This window comes from Lissotriton helveticus, chromosome 12, assembly GCF_964261635.1.
Source record: "Lissotriton helveticus chromosome 12, aLisHel1.1, whole genome shotgun sequence".
In the NCBI taxonomy this organism is placed as follows: domain Eukaryota; kingdom Metazoa; phylum Chordata; class Amphibia; order Caudata; family Salamandridae; genus Lissotriton; species Lissotriton helveticus.
In genome coordinates this window covers 248,295,433-248,320,537 of record NC_136073.1, presented here as the reverse complement: position 1 = coordinate 248,320,537, position 25,105 = coordinate 248,295,433, and the positions used below count along the sequence as shown (strand labels likewise).

The following is a 25,105-nucleotide window of genomic DNA, read 5'->3' as shown; positions in this document are numbered from 1 at the left end:
GAGACGTAGCCGAATGGATGACGACCAGCCGCCTGAAACTGAACTCAGACAAGACGGAGGTCCTCATCCTGGGCTCCACGCCCTCCGCCTGGGACGACTCCTGGTGGCCCCCCGCCCTGGGCACCGCACCCAAACCGACGGACCATGCACGCAACCTGGGCTTCATCCTGGACTCCTCCCTCTCCATGACCAGACAAGTCAACGCCGTCTCCTCGTCATGCTTCAACATCCTGCGCATGCTACGTAAGATCTTCCGGTGGATCCCCACCGAGACGAGGAAGACGGTCACCCAAGCCCTCGTCACCAGCCGACTGGACTACGGCAACGCCCTCTACGCCGGAACCACTGCCAAACTCCAGAAGAGACTCCAGCGGATCCAGAACGCCTCGGCGAGACTCATCCTCGACATCCCCCGACGCAGCCACATCTCCGGACACCTGAGAGATCTGCACTGGCTCCCGGTCAACAAGAGAATCACCTTCCGGCTCCTCACCCACGCGCACAAAGCCCTACACGACCAAGGCCCGAGCTACCTCAACAACCGGATCAACTTCTACACTCCCAAGCGCCTCCTCAGATCAACCAACCACGCCCTCGCCGCCGTCCCCCGCATCCGAAGAGCGACAACAGGAGGAAGATCCTTCTCCTACCTGGCCGCCAAGACCTGGAACTCACTTCCGACCAATCTGCGCCTGACCCAAGACCACCTCTCCTTCAGGAAGAAGCTCAAGACCTGGCTGTTCGAGCAGTAGCGGCACCCCCCCCCTCCCAGCGCCTTGAGACCCTACGGGTGAGTAGTGCGCTCTACAAATGACCTGATTGATTGATTGATTGCTTTGAGCATTATCTGTTGCTGAAGAGCTCAAACCCCGATATCTTGTGCTTGAAGAGAGCGCACTGGTGAGAGTGTTCCCACTTGCTTGTTGAGATAAAACATGCTGGTAGCATTGTCTGTGCGTATGAATGCCAATGACTGTGCTATCTTGGGGAGAAATTATTTTAATGTTGAGGTGATGACCTTGAGGTCCAGCAGATTGATGTGCATCTTTGTTTCGTATGGATTCCATTTGCTGCCTATTTGTAAGTCTTGGAGTTGAGCACCCCAGCCTTCCAGGGAGGCATCCGTTGTTATTGGGATACCCAGGAATTTGTGCCAGATATGATGGACCTCTGGACAGGTATAATGTTCATGTCCACCAAATCATGACTTTGCTCATTGCTGGAGTTATTCAAATGATGTCGAAGGACCCCTGTGCCTGGAGCCATTGTTTGTCGAATTCCTGTTGAATTAGACGCATTTGTAAACAGCAATTCGGAATAAGAGGGGTGCAGGAAGAAATCATTCAAAGGAACGATTTGTAGACCCGGATAGAAACTGACTTTTTTTGGACAATCTTTCTGCTAGTTGTCAAATCTTTATTTGCCTGTCTTATGAGAGAAAGGCCTTGTTTAAGACAGTGTCGAGGAATGCTCCCAAGAAGATCAACGTTGTTATCGGATTAAAGTGAGATTTCTGATGGCTGACTGCGAGACCTAGTCTGGTGAACAATGAGAGGCATGTGAATGTGGCTCTTGGTGCTTGCTGATGTGTGGGGGCTGATATGTACCAGTCATACAAGAATGGAAAGACTTGAATTCTCTTCTGTCTAAGATGGGCTACCGCTGGTGCCAGCATCTTGGTGAAAATGTGCGGTGCTGATTTTAGTCCAAATGAAAGGACCTGACTTGGTAGTGGGTTCCAGATACCTTGAAGCCGAGGAATTAGAGGTGTCTTGGATGGATCGGGAAGTGGGAGTATGCATCTTGGAAGTCCAGGGCCGTAATATGATCTCCTTTGTCGAGAAGTTGTAGTATATCCTGGAGTGTCACCATTCAGAAAGATTGTTTCTTTAAAACATTTTTTCATTTCCAAAGGTCAAGGATAGGACGCCAATCTCTGTCCTGAGGTTTTCCTGATGAGAAAGAAATGAGTGGGAGCCTATTCCTCTCTGTAGTTTTGGAACGATTTCCATAACTCCCTTTTTCAGCATGATGTATATCTGACTCAGGGGTTATATTAAGGGGGGGCACTGGTGGTGGGGTGCTTTGGTTTTTTTTTAACAAACACTAGGGTGTGCCCTCGGAAGACCACATCGAGCACCCACTTGTCAGATATTAACCTGGACCGCTGGTGAAGAGGTTTTGAAATTCGACCGCCGATACGATTTAGTGATGGGGGGTGATGGGTCAGTCGCACTATGGTGTGGTCACTGTTTCCTATTAGAATCCCTGCCACTGGCAGATAACTTTTCTATGAATCAATGTTTATATGCTGGTGGTTGTCTATACTGTTGCGAATCTTTGTCTGGCTGGACTGATATTGCGGTCTGTAGGGTTGGCAACCGCCTCTAAAGGAGTAAGCTCCTCTGGCTCCCCGAATTGCTGCTTCCTAAATTGAAGAGTCTCCAGGGACTTGCCCTTGTCTGCCTTGATGGACTAAAGCTCATCATCTACCTGTATTCCAAACAGTGATTCGTCATCAAAAAGCATGTCCAATATTTTACTTTATATCTCTGGACAGAAGGAAGTTGATTTTTTCCATCCTTGTCTGTGGTGTACAGCCGCTCCCGCACACTGCCCGAATCTAGTAGGAGAGACATCAATGGCACAGTCTGTTTTTTCTGCTGATATTCTTACACACTCTTGCAGAATTTTAAGAGCTTCCAGTTTGGCTTCTTCTGATAGCAAGTCGATGTAAGTGGAAATATTCAACCATATTTGATGGTCCTAACAGCCTAAGATAACAAGAGAGTTTGCCGCCCTAACCTTCGTAGCCGCCATGGAAGAGAATCTCTTTCAGATAGTCGGGTCTACTACCATCCCTGTCCGGAGGAGTGGAAATTGGGTGGACAGATTCTTAGTGAGAAGTGGAAGCTCAAACCTTTTGGCTGCACTCACCATTAAATTATGGAAGCAGACAATGTTCTCTGGAGGGGAGTCTATTAGTGCTGCTGCTGGTGGGGCTGGCTTTGCGATGATATAGTCATCCCACTCATTGGGAACTGAATCATTGTCTCTTATTTCGCCCTCTTACCTGTCTTCGTCTGTAGAAGGAGCATCATCAGCTGGGGGTCAGCCACGGTGTCCACTAACGTTGGAAGAGGAGTGACAGGTGCAGCAAGCAATCACGAGTACTGTGGGAGTGGTGTGAGGATTTGTCAAAATGGCACAGGTTTTGCCATTTGTAGCATAGGATTCGCAGGTGCAGACGGTGGAAACCTGTGGCAATAGTCTTGGAGCATACTTTGTAAATTGCTCACCAGAGACATAGGTATTTGAATAGAAGGTTCTTGTTTGTATTGTGTTGAACACTCGTCTTGGTATTGATCCGAGTGCTCTCTCGCAGAGTAGTAGTACTCCTCATAATAATGCTCATCATCATCTTCGAAGTGTTGGCATTTCACATGCAGATGGGATGGGTTACGCGCCACTCCAAAGGGAAACTCATCATCAGAGTCATCATCCTCATACAAGAGGTGTACAGATGAGTAGGGCAACACTTTACTTGGAGAGGTATGGGCTTGAAGAATTGTGTCTGCAGAAGATTTAGCCCCTACCGGGATTAAAGACAGTGGAGGAAATGCAGGTTTTAAAGCAGTCTTCGCTGTTGTCGAAATGCCTGTAGTCTGTGGTTTCCTCGTCGACAGAATCTTTGACGAGCTCATCGTGGAAGGTCTTATAGTGGAGGGCATTATCGTCGACAAGACCATCGTCAACTGTGGTGCCAACATCAAATGGGATTGCGCCGGCGGAGATTGCACCGGCGGGGGCTGTGCTGTTGACGGCAAGTTGAGGAGGGGTCTCGGAGGAGGAATCTTTGTCAGCGGTTGCTTCAGTATTCTGGCAGTTATGACTGCTGTTGATGACAGCGGTGAAGAGGAGACAATCATAGGCGAAGATGCTGTGGTAGACGATTTTGTCGTCGTTATTGTAGACGCTGTCATCGACAAAGTAGTCATTGGCGGTGCCTTCATTGCTGAGAATACAAATGTGGAGCTTGACGCTTTCTTCGAGAATTTTGTCATCGACGGTAAAGACTGAAACACTTTTGGAATGTGCTTCTTTGAGGGAAGGAGAGCTAGGTTCTGAATGAAGCTTTTCGAAGGCAATCTTTTCCTCTTTCTCATGCCTCTTTAACTGGCCAGAAGTGATATGCTTACACTTTTTCATAGCCTTTGAAGGTGGCTCTGAGGAAAAGTTTTTCATAGATCTGTTTCTCTTGAGGGAAGTTGTTAACTGTGAAGACTGATAACTATCCTCCCCAGATCAAGGGCCCTCCTTTGGTTTTAGCTTTTGAAGCCACAGAAAAAGTCTGCCTCCCGGTCTTTTAAGGTCTTCTGAGATAAAGGTGTGACAGATTTTGCAGTCTCTCACCTTACGTTCTGGGTAGAAGGGGAAACAACCATTACAACGCAACAGCCTTTACATTGTATGCCATTACAATGCAGCCACTACAATGCATGTCACTACAACGCATGCCATTTCAACACATGTCACTACAACACATTATAAGGTAAGTAATGGGGCCTCTTTTTCCCACAAGTGTCACAGGATCTGAATAAGCCTTTTTTGGTGAGTTGGGACATGCTGCCCAGTCAGAATATGTAAGTAATTGAATTAAATAATAGTATGGAAGAAAATTCTTCCGAAGGGCTGAAAGAAAATAGTAGATTGATCAGAGCTCAAGGAGAATCCCATCATACAAAGTGTGGTAGAAAATCTGAAGTAAAAAGCCTCTCTTGGGAGTAATCAACAGGGTGCTGATTGTAGTAATTCGCCTTGCTTTATTATAGTACTGTGGGACTCCCACTTTGACAACAGTGAATGATTCAAACATGTGAATCTATGAAAGATCCAATACGGAAGACTCTGTAGTTCTAATTCCCAGGTATTGAAATTCCACAGAGTTTCTATAGCTTTTTCTACATCTACCGAGGATGGAAGGTTTTACTGTGATTGGTCAAGGGGGTGCAAAGATACCAAGGGGGTCTCAAAATGCATTTTCTCACCAATGCATTTTCCCTAGACTTTTGTATTGGTCGCAGTGTGAAACAGGCTGGACGGATTTCCATGAAATGTGGCAGGATTATACATTATGGCAGATGATCCTTTTGGGTAACTACAGTGTAGGAAAGCGGGATTTGCTTTCATGCTTACCCAAAGATTTTGCTGGTGTTGTTCTGTTTTATGATTAGTCTGACTGAGAACCTGCTAATCAGGACCCCAGTCACTGCCCGTTCTCCCTAAATTTGACAGTGTTAAGAACTTTTGAACTTTCCCAATTGACTGCTGGTGTACCCATTTAAGTCTCTAGCATATGGTACTAAGGTCGCCAGGGCAGAGTTACACCAGGGGTCTCCATGGGCTGCAGCATGTATTATGCCACCCATAGGAGACCACTCAAACTGCGGCTACAGGCCTGCCACTGCAGCCTGTGTAAGTTGGTGCTAGCACCTCTTATGACAGATAAACGTTTTCTTAAATCTGAGGTCACTGCACTTAAAACCTATAAGTCACCCCTAAGGTAGGCCTTTCAACCCTGAATGCAGGGTGCTAGGTTATAAGTGTGAGGATACCCTGCATAAGCAGGACACCACTACGAACCCCACAGTCGATTCTCCAGGCTTTGTAAGTGTGGTCAGCCATTTTGATACATATTGTGGCCATGCACCAGAACGCGATGGCTAACTATATATTGGCTGTGCCGAACCTGGGAATGTTTGGTATCAAATATGTTGGAATCATACCCAATTACCGGTGTAGAAGATATGATTTCATGTCCCAGGGGGCTCCTCCGGGAAGCCCTCAGTGCTCCCGGTAACAGCCTTCTCGGGTTTGCCAGAAAGCTAGTGCTGCTGCTGACCCCAAATACTATCTGGTCCCCTGCTGCTGAGCTGAGCTCAAGCGGGGCAGAACAATAGGTTTCCTGTCACAGGGCGGTGTGATCACCTCCCAGACAGGTCTTCGTGTATTGAGCTGGATTGGGGGTGCTTGCCAGCACCACCAGCTGCCTTAAAGGGCTCATTTGGTTCCCTCGTTGCATACTCCAGTTTGAGCCAGTTCAGGAAGCCCTTGGCTCCCGATATGACATGAAACTGGACAAAGGACATGGGAGTATCCGACCCTCAGTTTAGCCCCTCCTCTGGGATGGACCCTTGGATTGTCCCAACCTTTTCCCTAGGGTACTTAAGGGCTTACCTGTGGGTGGCTCTTCAGATTCATTATGGGACAAGATTCAAACACGAAACCACTTGAACTTCGACCTGCTGGCACCTTGGACTTTGCCTGGAACAGAGACTGCACCAAGGAAGACTCCTGCTGCTCCTGGTCTCGCTGTTGATTTGATTATGATTTGATTTGATTATAGGACTTGTAGAGCGCACAAATGCCCGCGGGCGTCTTGGCGCTAACATGACTGAGAACTGATGAGCGGAGGGCCTTGGGTAGGTCGGGGCCAGGCTACCCGAGAAGAGCTAGGTCTTTATATTCTGTCTAAAAATTAGCAGAGATGAGCTGTTTTTTATTTCTTCAGGGAGTTTATTCCAGGTTGTCGCAGAGTGCAGCAGAAAACCTCTCCCTCCCCATCTCAGTTGTTTGAAAAGTGGGATGCGGAGGATGTTAGCACCGCTAGATCTCAGCGTCCTAGCTGGAATGTAAGGTATCATGGTTGTTTTCAGGAAATGTGGCCCAGACCCATGCATGGATTTATATGCCAGACAAGCCAGCTTAAATTGGATTCGTTTCTCAACCGGTAGCCAGTGAAGGTTACTAAGCTTGGAGGCCGTCGGCTCAAACCTGGGGATGTTCAAAATCAGCCTGCCCGCAGTATTCTGCAAACACTGGAGTTTTGAGAGAAGCTGTTTTTGTAGGCCCGCGTATAAGGCGTTCCCGTAATCCATTTTGGACAAGGCCAACATGGTTACCAGTGTTTTACAGGCGTCAGGCGGGATGTACGGCAGTAGTTTACGAATAAGGACGTGAGTTTGTTGATTTGGGCCTTAAACCTAAGTTTGGAATCGAACATGAAACCAACGTTTCTTACACTTTCCACAGGTGATGGGCAGTTGCCTAAGCCGTACGGCCATCAGTTGGGTGACCAGATGTTAGTATCGGCTCCCAGCAGCATAACCTCAGACTTGTCTCCATTTAGTTTCAAGCAATTCGCTTGCATCCAGAGACTAACCTGATTCATACAGAGACGGACTTTACCTGCCGTCTCTGAGATGTTATTGGATATGTCCACCACTATTTGTGTGTCATCCACATAAGAAACAGGTATAAAACCGTGATCCCTAATAATGTTTATAATGTTTACTAGCGGGGCTATATAAACATTAAAAAGAGTGGGGCTTAGAGAGGAGCCCTGGGGAACCCCCCCCTCCCAAGGGGATTTAAAAGATTTAGAAGAAAAATCCCCAAGCTGCACCGTGAAGGATCTTTCTCCCAGAAAAGAGGCCATAAGTGTGGTAGCCGATGCATGCAGCTCTATTTCTGTAAGACGGGACAGAAGCAGCACGTGGTCGACGGTGTCGAAGGCTGCCAACAGATCGAATAAAATCAAGGCAGCTTTCCCACCCCTGTCCAGAATCCTCCTAATCTCCTCCGCCGCGGTAATCAGGGCGGTTTCCGGCCCATGTTCTCCCCGGAACCCATGTTGTGAGATATCAAGAGCCTGGGAGTCCTTGATAAATTTCGACAGTTGCGTTTTTAGGTGTTTTTCCAGAATTTTTGCCCGAAAAGTGATTCTCGAGATAGGTCTATAGTTGGCTGGGATCGAAGGGTACAGATTTGGGTTTTTTAGGAGTGGGAGGATGGAGGTGTCTTTCCAGGTCCTCGGGAAATAGGATGACTCAATAACTTGCTGTTCTGCAAGTCTTCTTCATCACTTGTGCCTGTGCTTCATCCAGGTTCCTCTCCAGGCCTCAAAGACACCCAAAGGAATCTCCCTTGGAGTGAAGGAATCACTCCCCTACATCTGCAGGCACCGAAACAAAGCTGACCGTTTTGCTGCTCATGATGCCAAACGGACTTCAAAAGGTTCATCAACACAGGTGGTGGTTCTGCAACTACCTTGAGGCCTGACCTGCCCTCTCAGCAAGTTTGAGGTAAGTATCCCTCATCAGAACCGCTGGAGCAGAACCACTGTGCACCGCGTTGAATTGCCGTTGCCAAGGCTTGGTGGCTCTGTACTTCAGAGATCCTCAGCCTACAAGAAGTTCCAGCCTCCAGCATCTCTTCCTGCTTAGAGCGTCATCCTCACCGCATCTTCTGCACCAAGGGCCTGCATCTGTGGTGAGCTGCTCGAGGTCCTCTTGCGACTCCTGTGCTTTCAGCCTTTGGGTCCTCTTGAGGGTCTTCTTTGGCTTTAGTGTGCTCCCCTGCTCGCTCGAAGGCTGCTCTGAATTGCCTGCATTTGGTGAGTCACTTGGACCTTGATGGTCTCAACTTTGCTCCTTTTTTGTTTACCACGTCTGTTGCTGCTGCCAAGGCTGCTTGATGCTATCGCTGGACACTCCCCCCTGGTTCTCGACTTCCGATGTAGGACAGCTCATGAGCGGCTAATGGTGTTCCACAGCATCGCCTGCTCCTCACATCTGCAACGACAAGGTCACATTCATCACTCCTGCATCGTCCATCATCGGCGATCATTGCTCTTCCATGCCTCCTGGTCACCTCCGAGTGGCATAGAGTCTGTCCCCTCTGCTTGCAGGTACTTCTCTTCAAGAAGGCAAAACCAAAGGGGTGGAGGAGTGAGATAAAGAATGATGATGGGTTAAACCCAGATCAGTTGACTCGGGGTGAGTGCTTGCAATGTGCAACACTCCGTCCATCATCCCCTTAGGTTTTGCCTTGTTCGCCCTAAGTTGGCAGGGTATGCCCAGACTTGGGTCCCTTTCTCACTTTGCCACTGGATTCAAGCTAGCCTGGCTGATGATGGCTGATTTGCCAGAAACCGGTCCCAAGATGCTTGTTTCCGGTCCAGGGAAGACATGGCTTGGCAGTTCGGGTTGGACTGTTCTCATGAGGCACAAGGTCAGACTGATTTGCATATGGCCATGTCTGAACTGGGGTGGCGGAGAGAGCTAAAGAATGATGATGGATGAAACCCAGATCAGTTGACTGAGGGTGAGTGCTTGCAATGTTCGCTCTTCTCTTCAAGAATTCATCCTTGGATTCCACTGGACTCTTTCTACTTCTTCACCAGCTGCATCTTTCCTAAACTCTTCCATGGTGGTCTACGGCAGTTTCCGACGTCACTTTGTACATTATGCAGCCGGCTTCCCTGCTGAATGGAATCCTCGTTCCTGAGGTATCCACGTGTGGAATGACTCTCCAACCTTCTGTCTTCCAAGGGGTTTCTTCAGGGTTTACTGGGAAGGGTCCTTCTTGAAAATTGCAATCGCGACTTTCCCATTGATTTACATTGAGTATGTGGCTGTGCTTCCACTCTGCACACAGCATCTGTGGAGTTCCTGGATACTTATTTCGGGTGGTTTCTTGGGTCCTTACCTTGGGTGGTTCCTTCGGGTCCCCAGCTCTTCTAAGTCTTCTGGTCCAAGTTTCGACTTTGGTCGCAGTTCGCATTCCACTTTTTTAGTATATGGTTTGGTCTCCCCCTGGAAAGCACTGTGTATTTGTGCTTACTTACATTTGAAGTATTGTGTTGATATCTCCAGGTAGGAGATATACCAATGTGTTAGTAGTGATGTGTGTATAATAAATATACTTATTTTTATAACTACACTGTGTGGTTCTTTTTCATTTAACCTACACTATATGATTAGTTCAGGTGAAACAAGCTGCTTAACACACCTTCTGGACTAAGCCTGAAGGCTGCTTGCCACAGCTACCACTCAGAGAGCTTTGTATGGTTGTCTAAGACCACTAAAATCACCATAAGGGTCGTCTGGATTAGTGCAAAGTGCTTGACTTAAATATGTGTTTACCGGATACTAAGCCAGCCTCCTACATACAGGTAATTTAGTGTAAGCATTTTTTCTAGTTATAAGACATTTTAACTTAGTGATACCTGTTGCCACAGTAGTTTTGCAAAATATTGCGTTATTCAACGAAACTACCGCAGTATACAGCAATGACAAGGCAACATATGATTGGATTAAGAATAATTTTACGAAAGCTTAAGGCATCTATGTTGTTTTAAGTACACTGTGGCTGTGTTCTGGATACGTCCTTAGATATAGGTATTAGGTTTTATATTTTTCCCTACCTATTAGCACGTTATTAAAGTGATAATAGGTAGGGAAAATTAACTACAAGTTTCTACATATTTAATGGCCGCCGAGGAGCCAAACGGGCACCCCTCAACATTACAGAACACTAGGAAAGCTCTTTCACAAACATTTTGAATGTTATTATGATTTGGGCGGGTGGCATGTTGCTACTGGTCCTGGGGAGGGGGAGTTGGGGGTTTTACTTCTTGTTTACTGGAACAGGAATTGGCGAGCCACACAGCAATACACATGGGTACTACTGGCGTACTCTACAAAGGGTGAGGGGCGATTGTGGGTCAAGAATGTGGGGATTCCTTCCCCAACACTCACCAGGCACATGGCTAGCACTCCGACCTACAAATGCCTAACATGGAATGTCAGGGGGATGTATACCATGGCAAACCGATACAAGGTCTTCTCTTACCTACAAAGGAGAGGGACACACATTGCATTACTACAAGAAACGCATCTCACTGACAAAGAAGGGCAGGCATTAAGGAAACGATAGAGGGGCCAAATATATTTACCTATTCAGCATATGCAAATGGGGTGATAGTGTGGATACAGGCAGGGGTCCCCTTCCAACTTAAAGACACTATAGTAGACACCGAGGGTAGATACGTGGCGGGGAGAGGTTGTCTAGGGGGCAGAGAGCTAGTATGCCCCCTAGACTATGCCCGAAATACGGAGCACGGTGCATTCTTCGTGACATTATTGCGACGCCTGGCCCCACAGCTGACTGAAACAATTTTAATCCTGAGGGATTTTAACTGTTGCAAATACTGTACTGGATTGCTCACACCCTCCCTTACAGGACTCTCATCCAACCCGCACCGCCAACATTTCTGCAGACTGGCAAAAGCAATGACGTCGGATGGACTCTTGGAAACGCCTACATCCATAGGGCAGGGATTATTTCTTTTTTTTTTCAAACATCCATGAGGTTCATACCAGACTAGACCTGTTCCTTTCCTCTCTGGATGTGCACAACCAAATCGGGGCAATCGAATACCTATCCCATACTGTCTCGGACCACAACCCAGTGCTACTGCAGCTAAAATGGGTGCACCCTAGACCCTTCATACAAATGTGGAGACTCAAGCCTGAGGCACTGGAGGATCAGGTCTTCTGCAAAAAAATTAGAACCAAAATTGTTCAATACTTTACTGATAATGCAGGGACGCGTCCAACCCCCAAATACAGTGGGACGCCTTTAAAGCTGCAGCACCGGAATACTGCATTGCCGAATCCAAGGGAATTAGGCAATCTATATTGACAGATGTAGAAACAGCTGAAAAACACCTGTGAGAAATAGAGCTAAGACGACCGAACCACCCTGAGATCCAGCTGGATCTCCTAACGGCCAAAGAAGAGGTGGCAACCCAGGTGGAGCACCTCCGATATTTCGAGAAGAGCTTTATGGACCAAAGAGACACTGAGAGGGGCAAATTGGGCTCCTTGCTAGCGTGGCAGGCTAATCCTGCAAAAACAGGCTCGCCCATACTAGAAGTCGTGAACAGAATTTATACACAGGAAGGGATTAATGAGATATTCGCAGACTATTATTCAACCTTATATGGTAGTACATTCCCTAGTGAACCACAGGAGACACGAGTATATATAGCAAATGTCGAGATACCACGGATCACAGAGGAAATGGCGGAACTACTGGGGGGAGGGGGGTTAGGGGGCGGGACGACATAATGCCCTGTGGAACAGCCGCTGCTATTAAAAACATGGCGCTCAATAAGACTCCAGGCACTGATGGGCTCCCCACAGAGTTTTACTCCACATACTCTACCGAATTGACTCCTCAACTAGTGAAGCTGTATAAGGCAACCAATGACATGGGCTTTCTTTCAGCAACCACGAGGTAGGCTATTATAGTCCCTATTCTGAAACCTAATAAGGAGGCTCATGACAAAACGGCCTACCGCCCCCTCTCAATGCTAAATATTGATTATAAAATCCTTAGTCGGATCCTTGCCACCCACCTACTGCCCCATGAACACGCTAGTGCATGAGGACCAAGCTGGGTTTATCCCAACCAGTAACACGGCTGGGAATATTATACGATTATTCACTATATTAGAGGCGAAAAGAGAAGGCCGCAAAACAGCTGCGATTTTCGCGGTCGACATAGAGAAAGCATTTGATAGCCTAGAATGGGGCTACCTGTATGAGGTGATGACGAGTATGGGGCTGGGGGAGAGATTTATAAAGTGGACTTGACTCCTCTATACCAAGCCTTCAGCTAGAGTGCGCACAGAACAAATTATATCGAGGGGATGGCCACTAGAGCGAGGCACCAGGCAAGGGTGCCCCCATTCCCCTCTGTTATTTGCCCTGGCCATGGAACCCCTCAGGGCCCGAACAGGGCGCCACTACAGAGGACTGAAGGCTGACCAGGCTTGCCACTAAATAGCACTCTACGCGGATGACTTGATTCTGTTCTTAGAAAGACGAGATGAGGACTTAGTGAAGGCCCAGGCCCTATTGGGAGACATTCGGCTCCATCTCAGGGCTTAAGGTGAGCTGGCAAAAATCTCGGCTCGTCCCAGTGAATGCAGATGGGCTGGGTGAGAGGCTGGCCTGGTATATGATGTCTACTTATGTAAGTGGGCACCTTGCACAAGTCTCGACAACCCTTATGGTGATTTTAGAGGTCTTAGACAACATTAGAGAGCAGCCTTCCGTCTTAGTCCAGAAGGAGTGTAAAGCAGCTTGTTTTACCAGAATGCAATCTTATAGTATAGATTAAGTGAAAAAGCACCACACCAAGTATTTATAAGAATATGTATTTAATATTTAATACTCTCTAGTATGTTTAAGTATCTCCAAAATGGAGATAAACACAATGCACACAATACATTAGCAAAGAAACACAGTAAATAGGACGAAATACACAGTGGCCCAAGGAGGGGGGCAAACCATATACTAAGAAAGTGGTACAAGAACCACGACTCGAGTCAAGACAGTGTCGATAGGACGTAGAAGTGCTGGGACCCTAAGAAACCACCTAAGGGGAGTAGATAGGGACTCCACGGAGAGCATGTGCAGCGTGGAAACACGACCGCCTACTCCATACAACTCTATGTGCAAGTCTCGGTTGGATTTTGAAAGATTAAGGACCCTTCCCTGTGGACTCTGAAGAAACCCCGTGGAAGACAGAAGGTTGGAGAGCCACCCCACCCGTGGATACCCTAGTACCTACGTTACCTACACCAGGGAAGCCAGGTGCATACGTGTGAAGTGGTGTCGGAAACCGCTGTCGAACCCAATGGAGGACTTCAGGAATGGCCGCTGGCGAAGAAGGAGAAAGTGTCCAGTGGAACCAAAGAATGGATTCTTGATGAGAGGTACCTGTAAGCAGAGGGGACAGAGTCTATGTCACTCAGGGGTGACCAGGAGACTTGGAAGAAGAATGCCCTCCGATGTTGGGTGTTGCAGGATGGGTTGCAGGATGGGTGACGATGGCCTTGACTCTGCAGCTGTGAGGACCAGGAGATGCTGTGGAGGAGCTGTGCCACAAAGGATGTCAAGTGCTATGGGGTTGGTGTCCGGTGGGAGCACCAACAACCCTTGGCAAAGGCAAGTCACGCATGAATCAAAGAAGGAGCAACGTTGTGACCAGCAAGGTCCAGTAGACTCGCCAAAGGCAGGGGAGTCAGGGCAGGGCCCGAGCAATCAGAGATCCCAAAAGAAACAAGTGTGACTCTCAAGTGGACTCACAGGCTGGAGAGGACCTCAAGCAGCTCACGAAAAGATGCAGGTCACGATGCGGTGTGGCTAAAGATTCTGGCCACTGGAGGTGCTCGATGTTGGGGCTACTTGGAGCCCGTAGATCTTCTTGCAAAGAAGCCAACAAGCTTTTGCAACTGCAAGTTGGAAGCGGTGCACAGGGGTTCGGTTATTACAACCCCCACGAGGGATACCAGCCTCAAACTTAGAGAGTGCAGGGCAGGCCTCAGGAGCTGTGGAACACCACCACCTGTGTTCTAGAGCCCACGGAGTCCAGAGGAGCTCAGGATCTCCAGACAGGTCGACTAAGTTGAGGGGCCTGCGAATGCAGGGGAGTGACTCCTTCACTCCAAGGGAGATTTCTTCAGGTTTCTTTGATGCTTCACAGGCCTTGTAAGGTTCCTGTATGATGCACAGGCACAGACGATGCAGCTGACTTGAAGGGAGAAGTTAGTCAGGCCAAAACAAAGTCCAGAGAGGTCCAGAGTGCCCAGACGGTAGAGGTGCAGTGTTGTCTGATATGAATCTTATCCCACGACAAATCTAGGGACCAACACCAAGGTAAGCCCTTAGGTACCCTAGGAACAGAGTTGGGAATATTCAGGGGACCCGACAAGAGGGGTATTACTCCCATGTCCTTTGTCCAGTTTCGCACCAGAGCGGGAGCCAACGGCTCCCAGAACTGCTTTGAACTGGACTTTGCACAGGTACACCAAGTGTGCCCCTCATGCAGACTTTCTGGTGCTGGAATGTGCACCCACCCGGTCACAAAACACTAAATCCTGTCTGGGAGGTGGTAACACCTCCCTGTGACAGGATGCCTATTGTTCCACCTTCCTCTGCTCGAGCTTGGCTCAGCAGCAGGAGGACAGAAATGTGTCTTCGGTCGGCAGACACCATTTTGTGCTGTCTGGGACTAGAAGGCTGTTACCGGGAACACTGAGAGCCTAACAGAGGGCTCTTTCAGTGTTTGGAATCATACCTCCCACACCGTTTCCAACATGTTTGATACCAAACATGATAGGATTAGTTGCAGCCATTTTCGAGATGGTCATCGCGTAATTATGAGGTGCCCCTCTATATAGTATATGGCTGCTTCACTGACAACGTGGGAGAATGGACTTCGTAGGCTGCAGGGGTGTCCTGCTCATGCAGGGGCACCCTCTCACTTAGAACCAAGCACTCTGCTTTCAAGGATTGCAAATGCCTGTTATAGGGGTGACTTATAGGTTTTAAGTGAAATGACCATTAGATATAGAAAAAATATATCTTAAGTAAGTGGTGGAAGCACCAACTTACACAGGCTGCAATGGCAGTCCTGTAGTTCCATTTTGCATGGTCTCTAATGGGTGGCATAATGCATTCTTCAGCCCATGAGAGACCCCTGGGGTACCTATGCCCTTGGTACCTTGGTATCATATACAAGGGACTGATAAGGATACCCCAGGATCCGATCTGAAATGCACCTAAATAGTCAACACAACAATTTAGGGAGACAGCAGATAGACTGGGGTCCTGATTAGCAGAATCCCAGTCAGACTAGTCAAACAGCATCACATCAAGCAAAAAGTGGGGGTAACCATAGAAGCAGATCCTACTTTCCTACAGGCTGCCCCCTGGTTAGCTCGGTAACCCGCTGTAGGAACCGAGCTGCTTGGGGAACATAGGAAGAACTATACAAGGACAGAAAGCAGTTCTGGAATTCTGGGGGACCTTGCCGCTCTCAGTAGCCGGCAGTATCGCACTACTCAAAATGATAGTGCTCCCCGCCTGCTAAACTTCTTTAACACACTCCCACTGTGGATGCCCAAAGCCTTTTTCAGGGATCTGAATACCCAGATCCGAACCTCTATTTGGAGCTCGGGATGCCGGAGAATAGCCCTACTCACAATACTACGGCCTATGGGGGGCGGGTGGCATGGCGGTCCCAGATTTTGAGAATTATTGTATAGCAGCACAAATGCAGTGGTTAGTGCAAAGTATAGCGCGGTTGCAACATCAGAGAACCCAGGGATCATTGCCCCAGTCTTACGCGAGCTTCTGCAGATATTCCTCAGGGTGAACAGATCAGCTAGGAACGACCCTCACGCACTTAAAAGTGCAGACTAGGTGCTGGCGCAGGGGCTTACAAAGAATAGGAGTGAAGGCCCCGTACTCACCAGACATTCCATTAGACATGTTAAGATCGCTCCCTCATGGGGACAATTGGCGGACCCTGGAGATTTGGATGGAGGCTGGAGTGACAAAAATGGGCAACCTTTATAGAGACACGGACCTACTACCATTTGAGGACCTCTGCACTGAATTTGGATTATCCCAGTGGAATTTCTTATTACATTGAGCACTTACGACAGCATTAGACAAACACTGGAAGACAGGATGTCCGGAGCTCCAATCCCAGCAGAGCTCCTACTGCATAGCCTTAGCGGCGGGTACCTTCAAAGCGATCTCCTGCCTATATAGGGCACTTCAGGTAAATGGATTACGCCTACTGGAGGCATTACACCTGCAATGGGAGGAGGATTTGGGCTCCCCAATCCCGATAAAGGACTGGGACGATATACTGAGAGGAACACCTAAAGTGTGCAGAAACGCACGCTTTAAACTAATAAACTATTTTGAAATCCATAGTATCCACTTGACCCCCGAACGCATACACAGATATTTCCAGACAAAGGGAAACTTACACACAATGTGGTGAAGAACTGGCGCTTAACCTGCACCTGTTCTGGACCTGTCCCCACCTGCGTGAATATTGGGAGGCGGTAGCACGCACAATAGGAGAGGTAATAGCAAAAGATATCCCCTGTTCCCCAGCCCACTGTCGCCTATTCACTCACAGAGCCAAAACCAAGGTCACTTGCTGATTCCAAGATCTGGGGTTTATATTAGCGAAAAGGGAAATAGACATTGGAAGTCGCCAAGAGGTCCTAAGACAACCACCGTAGAGCTCCTGAAATGGGCATGATGCGAAAGGCGAAACCTGATGAGGGAGGCCAAGAGAGGACTGCGAAACACGGAAGTTGCCAGGGTGCGGGAGACCATACTGCATGACCTAATACAACCAGATGTGGAGGGCCCGGAGGGGGAGACAAGACCTAATAGACTAAGAACCTGAAACATAGATCCGCCAACCACAGATGAGGCAACCCTATAATCCGGGTCTGACCTTATCCTTACAGACCGACATCTTAGCCTAACACTACACAAACCCCCATACAAAACTGTCGTTAGCCGACACACAGAGCTCCATGTCATATACATCAGCCCTTTATTTAACAATGTTGACTCGCAGGAGGGAAGGGAGTGTGGGGTGACACAAGTTACAATCTGTTACTAGGGGGTTTTCTAGACAGTGATGGGGACAGCGTTAGCAGACACACCTACAGAACTTATTTTAGGAAATGCACCTCAACTGATGACCTGCCATAATATTGGAATAAATGATCAATAAAAATATGTTTGAAAAAGGTTCTATATATTAAAAAAAAAAGTAAGGAGTACTTAGGCAGGCAACAACAATAACACCTACTACTTACCTATATCTAAGTATCTAACCCAGAACAAAGCGAAATTGTGCTGAAAATGACGTGCCTTTTTTGTTTTGTAAACACAGTCATTAGCCAATCAGATAGTGCCTCCTCATCGGCATGTATCGCAGTGTACAGCGAAGTTACTGCGCTATACCATGACACAATGTATACATATTCTAACACTTAGAACTTTAACACCACCTACAATATTTACACCAAGTACCAAAAATAACAATTCACACCTCAGTCTATATTCCTGCCACATTACAGCTACATCCGTTCACCCACTTTAACCCTACATCTGTTTCAGGTACCATACTCCATGCCACTCCACTGTACGCTATTACACTCTACGCCACTCCACTGTACGCTATTACACACTACGACACACACAATTTATTTATTTATTTATGTGATTTATATAGCGCCTGGCTACTCGGAGGCTTCCCCGCGCTGACGATAAGAACTGTAGTGAGAGAAAGGCCCATTAGTGGCTAGATGGCAATAGCCAGGTCTTCAGCTTTTTCCTGAATATAAGTTCATTTTTCTGCCCTCTAAGGTGCAGCGGAAGAGCATTCCACAGCTTTGGGACTAGGTGGGAGAAAGAGCTACCTCCCCATCTGGATTTGTTAATTCTGGTGGTGGTGAGGAGGTGAGCGTGGGAGGATCTTAAGGATCTCGAGGGAGTGTAGCACGAGATCAAGGATCTGAGTTTCAGTGGACCTATGTTATTTAAAGCTCTGTGTGCGATACACAGGACGTTTAATGTTATTCTTGACGCAATAGGAAGTCAGTGGAGTAGTTTCAAGGATTCTCTAACTGGCGCTTGTCTATGGAGTTTGAGCAGGAGCCTGGACACTGCATTTTGCACTGTCTGGAGCCTCTTGATTACATACTTTGGAGAGCGCAGATATAGGTGCTCCGGAATCTGTTTTAACATCTTTCTGATCATCCTCAGGAGTCCAAAGCAGATGCCCGACAATTTATTTGCCTGTTCGAAAGTGAGCTGTGGCATGGCCCTGTTGCCCAGGATCATAAATTCGGTCTTATCCCCGTTCAATTTTAAAAAGCTATCGGACATCCAGTTGGCCAGTTTTTCCAGGCAGGGGCCCAATAAAGAGTCTCCCTGATGGTCATCCTGGGGCAGCGAGACAATCAACTGGGTGTCGTCTGCATACGAAATGTCTAGGATGTCAAATTCCTGCATTAAGTTGGCAAGCTGCCTGACATAAATATTAAATAGAGTAGCACTTAAGGAAGAGCCATGTGGCACTCCGGACTTAAGGGGCAGGCTGTCGGAAAGGCAGTCCTGAACCATGACTTGGATCGACCGCTCATCTAGAAAAGAGCATAGCCACTCCCAGCCTTTGCCCTGGATGCCAGTTTCCCTCAGTCTGGTTTTTAGGAGGGCGTGGTTGACTGTGTCATACGCCGCGCTAAGGTCGAGTAGTAAAATAGCGACCGACCGACCCTCCGCCGTCAAGTAAGAATGTAAGTTCCCCTGTGAAAGCCAGAAGTGCTGCCTTAGTACTATGGAGGGCAAGGAAGCCCATCTGCGTGTGATGGAGAAGTTTGTTCTCTTCCAGGAATTAGACCAAAGATTGGTTGACATGTTTTTCCACAAGTTTACCCAGGAGAGGGAGAAGAGAGATGGGACGCATATTGCTCAAAGTGTCAGGGTCCAGACAGGATTTTCTTTAGGATGAGTTTGATTATAGCATGTTTCCATGCCTGGGAAACCAGCCCAGCTTGAAGTGATTTATTGAGGATATTCATTAGGGAGGGGAGGACTACCTCCGTCACCTTAGGAATAGCATGTGGGGGTGCGTACACTCCATTGTACGCCCCTCCACTCTACGCTATTAGACTGTATGCAACTCCATTCTATGACACTACACGTTACGCTATTCCACTCTATGTACTCCACAGAAGGCTATTCCGCTATACGACACTACACGGCAGTTCACTACTTCACTCCACTGTACACCACAATCCTGTAAACTACTGGCCTACACCACTAGACTCTACCTCAGTGGTTTTTAACCTACACGGGGGTCCGCAACTAGTTAGAATACTAGCATATTAATAAAGCATATATAAATAAAGAAGCAAAATAAATGTAAAAATGTAAAACGTTCTATAAATGTGAAGAGATGGAAATTGTAGGCTAAATATTAAGTTGGTATCTTCAGATTGATTCATGGAAGCAGTGCAAGTGCATCAAACAGAATATAGTAAGGACGAATGATGCCCTCAATTGAATTTATAGAAGCTCCAAACTTTACATTTGAATTAATTAGATTTTTTAATGAAAGCTTGTTTCTGTATTTTGGTGTATTGTTTTGTGGTTCAAATCATTGGAATTGGTTAGGCCAGCTTCCAGTAAGGACTCAGTTGGAGTCACGGGATTCCAATATTGATTCAGTGGGGGGTCCCAGGGTTCCAGTCATAATTAGTTGTGAGTCCACAAAAGTCGAAAAGTTAAGAACCGCTGCTCTATGCTATTCCACTCTCTGCTTTTACCCTGTATGCCACTACAGTCTACCCATTACACTCTAACCCTCTCCACTCTACAAAACTCCACTCTACTATATTCCATTCTACCCCACTGTACCTCACTGCACTGTACGACACGCCACACCATTTCACTCTACGTCATTCCACAGTAGGTCACCCCACTGTATGCTATTCCATTGTACCTCACTTCACTTCACTATACGCCACTCTACCCTATTCCACACTATCCCACTCCACTGTACGCTATTGCGCTCTACAACACTATACTGTATACCACTACACTCTATGCCACTCCAGCCTACACTTTTCCACTCTACTCCAGGCCACCACACTCTAACTCAGTCAACTGTACACTATTACTCTGTTTGCCACTACGGTCTACCCCGCTCCACGGTATGCCAATCAACTCTACGCTATTTTACTCTACGCCACTGAACTCTACGCTATTCCACTCTACATCAATCAACTCTACGGTATTCCACAGTGCACCACTACATTGTACCTGACTCCACACCACTCTACTATACACTTTTCCAATCTACTACACACCACTCTACTATAAGCTATTCCACTCTACTACACGCCAATCTACTATATGCTATTCAAATCTACTAAATGCCACTCTACTATACCCTATTCCAATCTACTGCACGCCACTCTACTATACATTATTCCAATCTACTACTCGCCACTCTACTATACACTATTCCAATCTACTACTCGCCACTCTACTATATCCTATTCCAATCTACTACACGCCACTCTACTATACCCTATTCCAATCTACTACACACCACTCTACTATACCCTATTCCAATCTACTACATGCCACTCTACTATTATCTATTCCAATCTACTCCACGCCACTCTACTATACCCTATTCCAATCTACTATACACCATTCCACTCTACTCCACTCTCTCCAATCTACTCCACTATAAGCAACTCCACCGTACCCCATTCCATTCCACTCTATGCCACTTCACCGCACTCCATGCCACTACATTGTGCCACTACGCTCTGCCGCACTCCCCGTCTTTGCCTTTCCACTCTAATCCACTGTATGCTATTACACTTTACATCACTCCACTCTACATCACTCCACTGTACGTTATTACTCTGTACACCACTCCATGCTACTTCAATATAAACTTACACTCTACCACACTCCACTCTACGTCACTGCACTCTTCGCCACTCTTCTGTACGCTATTCCACTCTACAAAACTGTACGCTAATTTGAAGATGTTGCATAAATTATAAATCAAAGGTATACGTATAACTTTAGAATGTTTACATTTTGTGTAGTTTATTTTTGTATAGCAAAAATAAATAGTTATAGCAATTAAAAGGTGTTGAAGAAATTGAGAATTTAAGGTAGAACTAGAACTTTAGAATTTCTAATGTTTGTATAGTTTAAGTTAAGGTAAGTTAAGTTTTTGTATAGAAATAAATAGAGTTTCCTAACTATAACAAAGGTTTAACCTTTGTTTTTTGATTGAATATACATATACACATACACACACACACACACACGTTCTGACATAGGATGTAACAAAGGTTGAAAAGCAACCTTCAAATACTATTGAGGTTTCATGGGCAATGTCAGGAATAGCAGTAGTAGTAGCTGAACCATAAAATGAACTACTGTAGGTCAATAAACACCTATTTGGCCTCCTTTCGCCACTTCATTTCATTCCTATGTTTTGAGTGAGGGAAACACCCAACCTATAAAAGACCCGGACCACAGTCTCACAGTGCAAGTGGAAGGCTGTAAGGTACAATCCCCCTTTCCCTTGTGGAGCACTTCCACCTTTCGGAAACACAACACAAGAAATTGTCAAATGCTGATCTACACAAAAACAATTTCACAAAGGAAGAGCAAGAGTGTCATGGCATTCTAGACTGCACAGTGGCTTTCATTTTTCAGTAACATTTAACATGGAAGACAGACCTTCAAGTGTTTGAACGTACATAAGCCACGAGGAGAAAAGATCTCCACAATAAAACTTACCTCAACCAGAGAAAAAATATCTTTGTCCTCACGCTACCTAACTTTTCAAGTCCTGCGACATACGAATTTGCTTTGCATTATTTATTATGGCATAGCTTTTCCAGTAAGAGAATTAAAAGGACTGATCCCTTTCCAGAACATATTGTTTGTTACCTGTATATTTGGTAGTGTAATATATTTTATTTAGATGGGCTTTTACTGGAACCGAGGAACTTCATTCTCCAGTGTTACATGATAGTCTTACTAAAGGGGTCAGTGAATGGACATTCTTTTTATACACACATTTTTGTATTGGATTTTCAGTAGGACTTAAATGAATATTCTGCATTTTAATGTACAAATCTACCTCAAAGACAATGGGTGAGTTGCTTGACACACACAACTGGCATGTTACTTCGATATTTCATGTGTGATGCATAGATGCCTATCACTCTTAAAGTCTTTTCAGTGAGAGTGCAAAACAAGCACAGTCTTAATTTAGATGAGCAATACCAAATTACCCCAACTCAATTTTCTATGTGCAAAGTGTGCAATTTATTCTGCGTAGGAAAGGAATAAGAGAAGGAGCATTTTAGATTCCTTCCTGAGAAAAGTTAAAAAATCCAAGGGAAAATCAGATGAAAGTGTACTTACCTTAGGATGAGTTTGCAGAACTCCAGGGCAGTCCGAGGACACCCTCTCTTCTCTAGGAACATCATGTGCTTAAAGAGGGTAAGGTAGAATGCTCTGGAAGCAAAGAAACACAAATATAATCAGTTATTAATCTGAGAAGAATACAAGCAATATCAATGTCACCAAAGATCTGACAGGTATCCGGTGGATGCATCAGAAAAAACAAGAATAACAATTTATATTAATTTGTATCTAAGTTGTACGAAGATCTGTCTATTCTGTCAAGCAATGTGTTTAGATAAGATATCTTCTTGGCACAATCTTACTTTTCAGTTGAAGTCGGTTGCATTATAAAAATAAAAGGAAACAGTAAAAGTGCTGAACGTTGGGCAGAAGAAAGTATACATGCAGGCGTGCACAAACACTTTGCAGAATCATTGATATAAAGACTTTGGTTATAGTTTAATTCACTTGCACACATTTGCCAAGTATGGATAAACCTTGAGAAAGATTTGTATGCAGAGGTAGCAGGCATGAGCCAGGCACGAGTATGGAGTGATTTGAAGTGGATTATGGCAAAAGTTATTCCATAAAACCCAACAAGGAGGTTCTGCTCACAGATAACTCAAAAATTGCTGGATGGGAAAATTCTGCATTGGACATGAAGTTAGTGCTATTCTTACTAAGCAACTAGTTTTTGATTTAGCGTAAATTTGCCAGGTACTCTTTGAAAAAGCTAATCTGAACTGTAACGGTAAAACAATAAATGCAGAGATATTAACGAAGAAGTTTTGGTTTGAAATGAGGCAAAATATGATTTTGAAAAGCCCAACTGTTTGGTTCCAAAAAAGTAACATTTGTGCTCTATTAGGTGATGTAATGAGAATGGCCTCAAATTTAGGTTTGCTGACTAAATTATGAAAAAAAAATAATCACTGGAGCTTTGGGGTTGGAGGAATAGAAAATCCATCCATGAAGTTACCCGAGGGGAAGTTAATCACCTTACAAAACATCGAGCTGAGGGGAGTGGCCAAGAATGCGCTGGCGTAGCAGCTCGATCGTGGAGCTCGGCCAGGCGAGGCCCTTAAGTTGCTGATAGCAGACTTCCTGGGATGACCACTTAACTGCTGAGTGACCCAGCGGGGTGAGCTGACATGGGTGCCCTCCGGTGGAAGTGACTACCACGACAGAGGCTTCTCTCTGGGCTGTCCCGACACCCATACTGTGACGGCCTATAGCAGCCCGCGGGCTGCTGGAGAGTGGAGGCCGGCTGACAGAGTGGCGGCGATACGGGTTCGGGGGGCTGCAGCTGTGATTACCCAGAGTTGCAGAAGGAGCATCGCTGGGAAGCAGGACCCCCGGAGTGACAAGCAACTGTGAGCGGTCGAAGGCGGTGCCTTCCTGAGGGGCTGTCCATATCCAACTCCGAGGCAGAGCCTGCGGATGTCTGAGTCACGGTGCCCCGACTGCCTCCGTAAGGGCTAGGCCTGCACCGCGGCCCGGTGAGGGCAACAGCCCTGGAGGCATTGCTGGTAGGAGCAGCGGAGGTAGTAGCAGAGGAGGTTCGAGGCCCCCGAAGGCAAAGAGACCCAGGTAGTGTGGGAGAGCGGTAGTCGTGCACATTGCTCTGGCCCAAAGGCGGAAGGAGGAATATGCCTGAGCACACTGACGGCCCCAGAGGTATTGAGGCCCATGGTGATTACTGGCGGGCAGGGAGCCCTGACAATATTGCTGACAGCATCGGTTGGATGCTGAGTGCGAGCTGGAGGCCTGGTTTACTTTTGGGATGGTGCTCTCTCCCAGCCCTGGTGGACGAGGCGGCCTGGTGAGTGTGCTGGAACAAGTGCCCCAGTGAATCAAACGGCAGGTGTGCCAGTGAGTAGCGGCATCAATGCAATATTACACTGCGTGGGGGCGGTGTCTCCCCCCCTGGCAAGACGGGAATTGCGGGCCACTTGGTAAGTAGCCTAAGAGATCAGATGGTTTCTCCTTCCGAGAAGACAGCGTACGGAGAGTTTCAGAGGCGGCAATACTGGCGATTTGGGACTCTCAAAGAACACCTCAGCCTGCTCGAAGGAGGAGGCTTCTATAAAGGACCTCCCACACAAAGCTAATGCCAAGAGGCATTAGAGTCCCCACTGCAGGTCTCTGCTAGAACTGACGCCCCAGCTGCAGACTAGGTCAGGCCAGAGGAACCTGTCCCCGGCAACTTCCTGGAGCAGATTTTTGGCACTTTTCACAATGATTTCACGGCCCTGCTGCAGGATGTCGCCACAGACATTAGAACCATTAAAAATGACCTTTCAGAGCTGGGTGAGAGGGTGGACTCCCTGCAAATAGCCGGGGACCGTCGTGATTAGGAGCTCCATGAGCATGAGCTGCTGGAGCTGAGGGATAGTAACGAGGAGCTGTGCTAC

At 46.9% G+C, this 25,105-nt stretch overlaps 1 protein-coding gene across 1 annotated transcript in view; it reads right to left on the bottom strand.

The window, feature by feature from the left end:
• TCF25 (TCF25 ribosome quality control complex subunit) overlaps positions 1 to 25,105 on the bottom strand; it is a 458,474-nt gene that overhangs the window by 213,854 nt on the left and 219,515 nt on the right. The window contains exon 10 of the mRNA XM_078671033.1: positions 22,710 to 22,802. Coding sequence (XP_078527159.1) covers positions 22,710 to 22,802 — 93 coding nt within the window. The remainder of the gene's footprint in view (positions 1 to 22,709; positions 22,803 to 25,105) is intronic.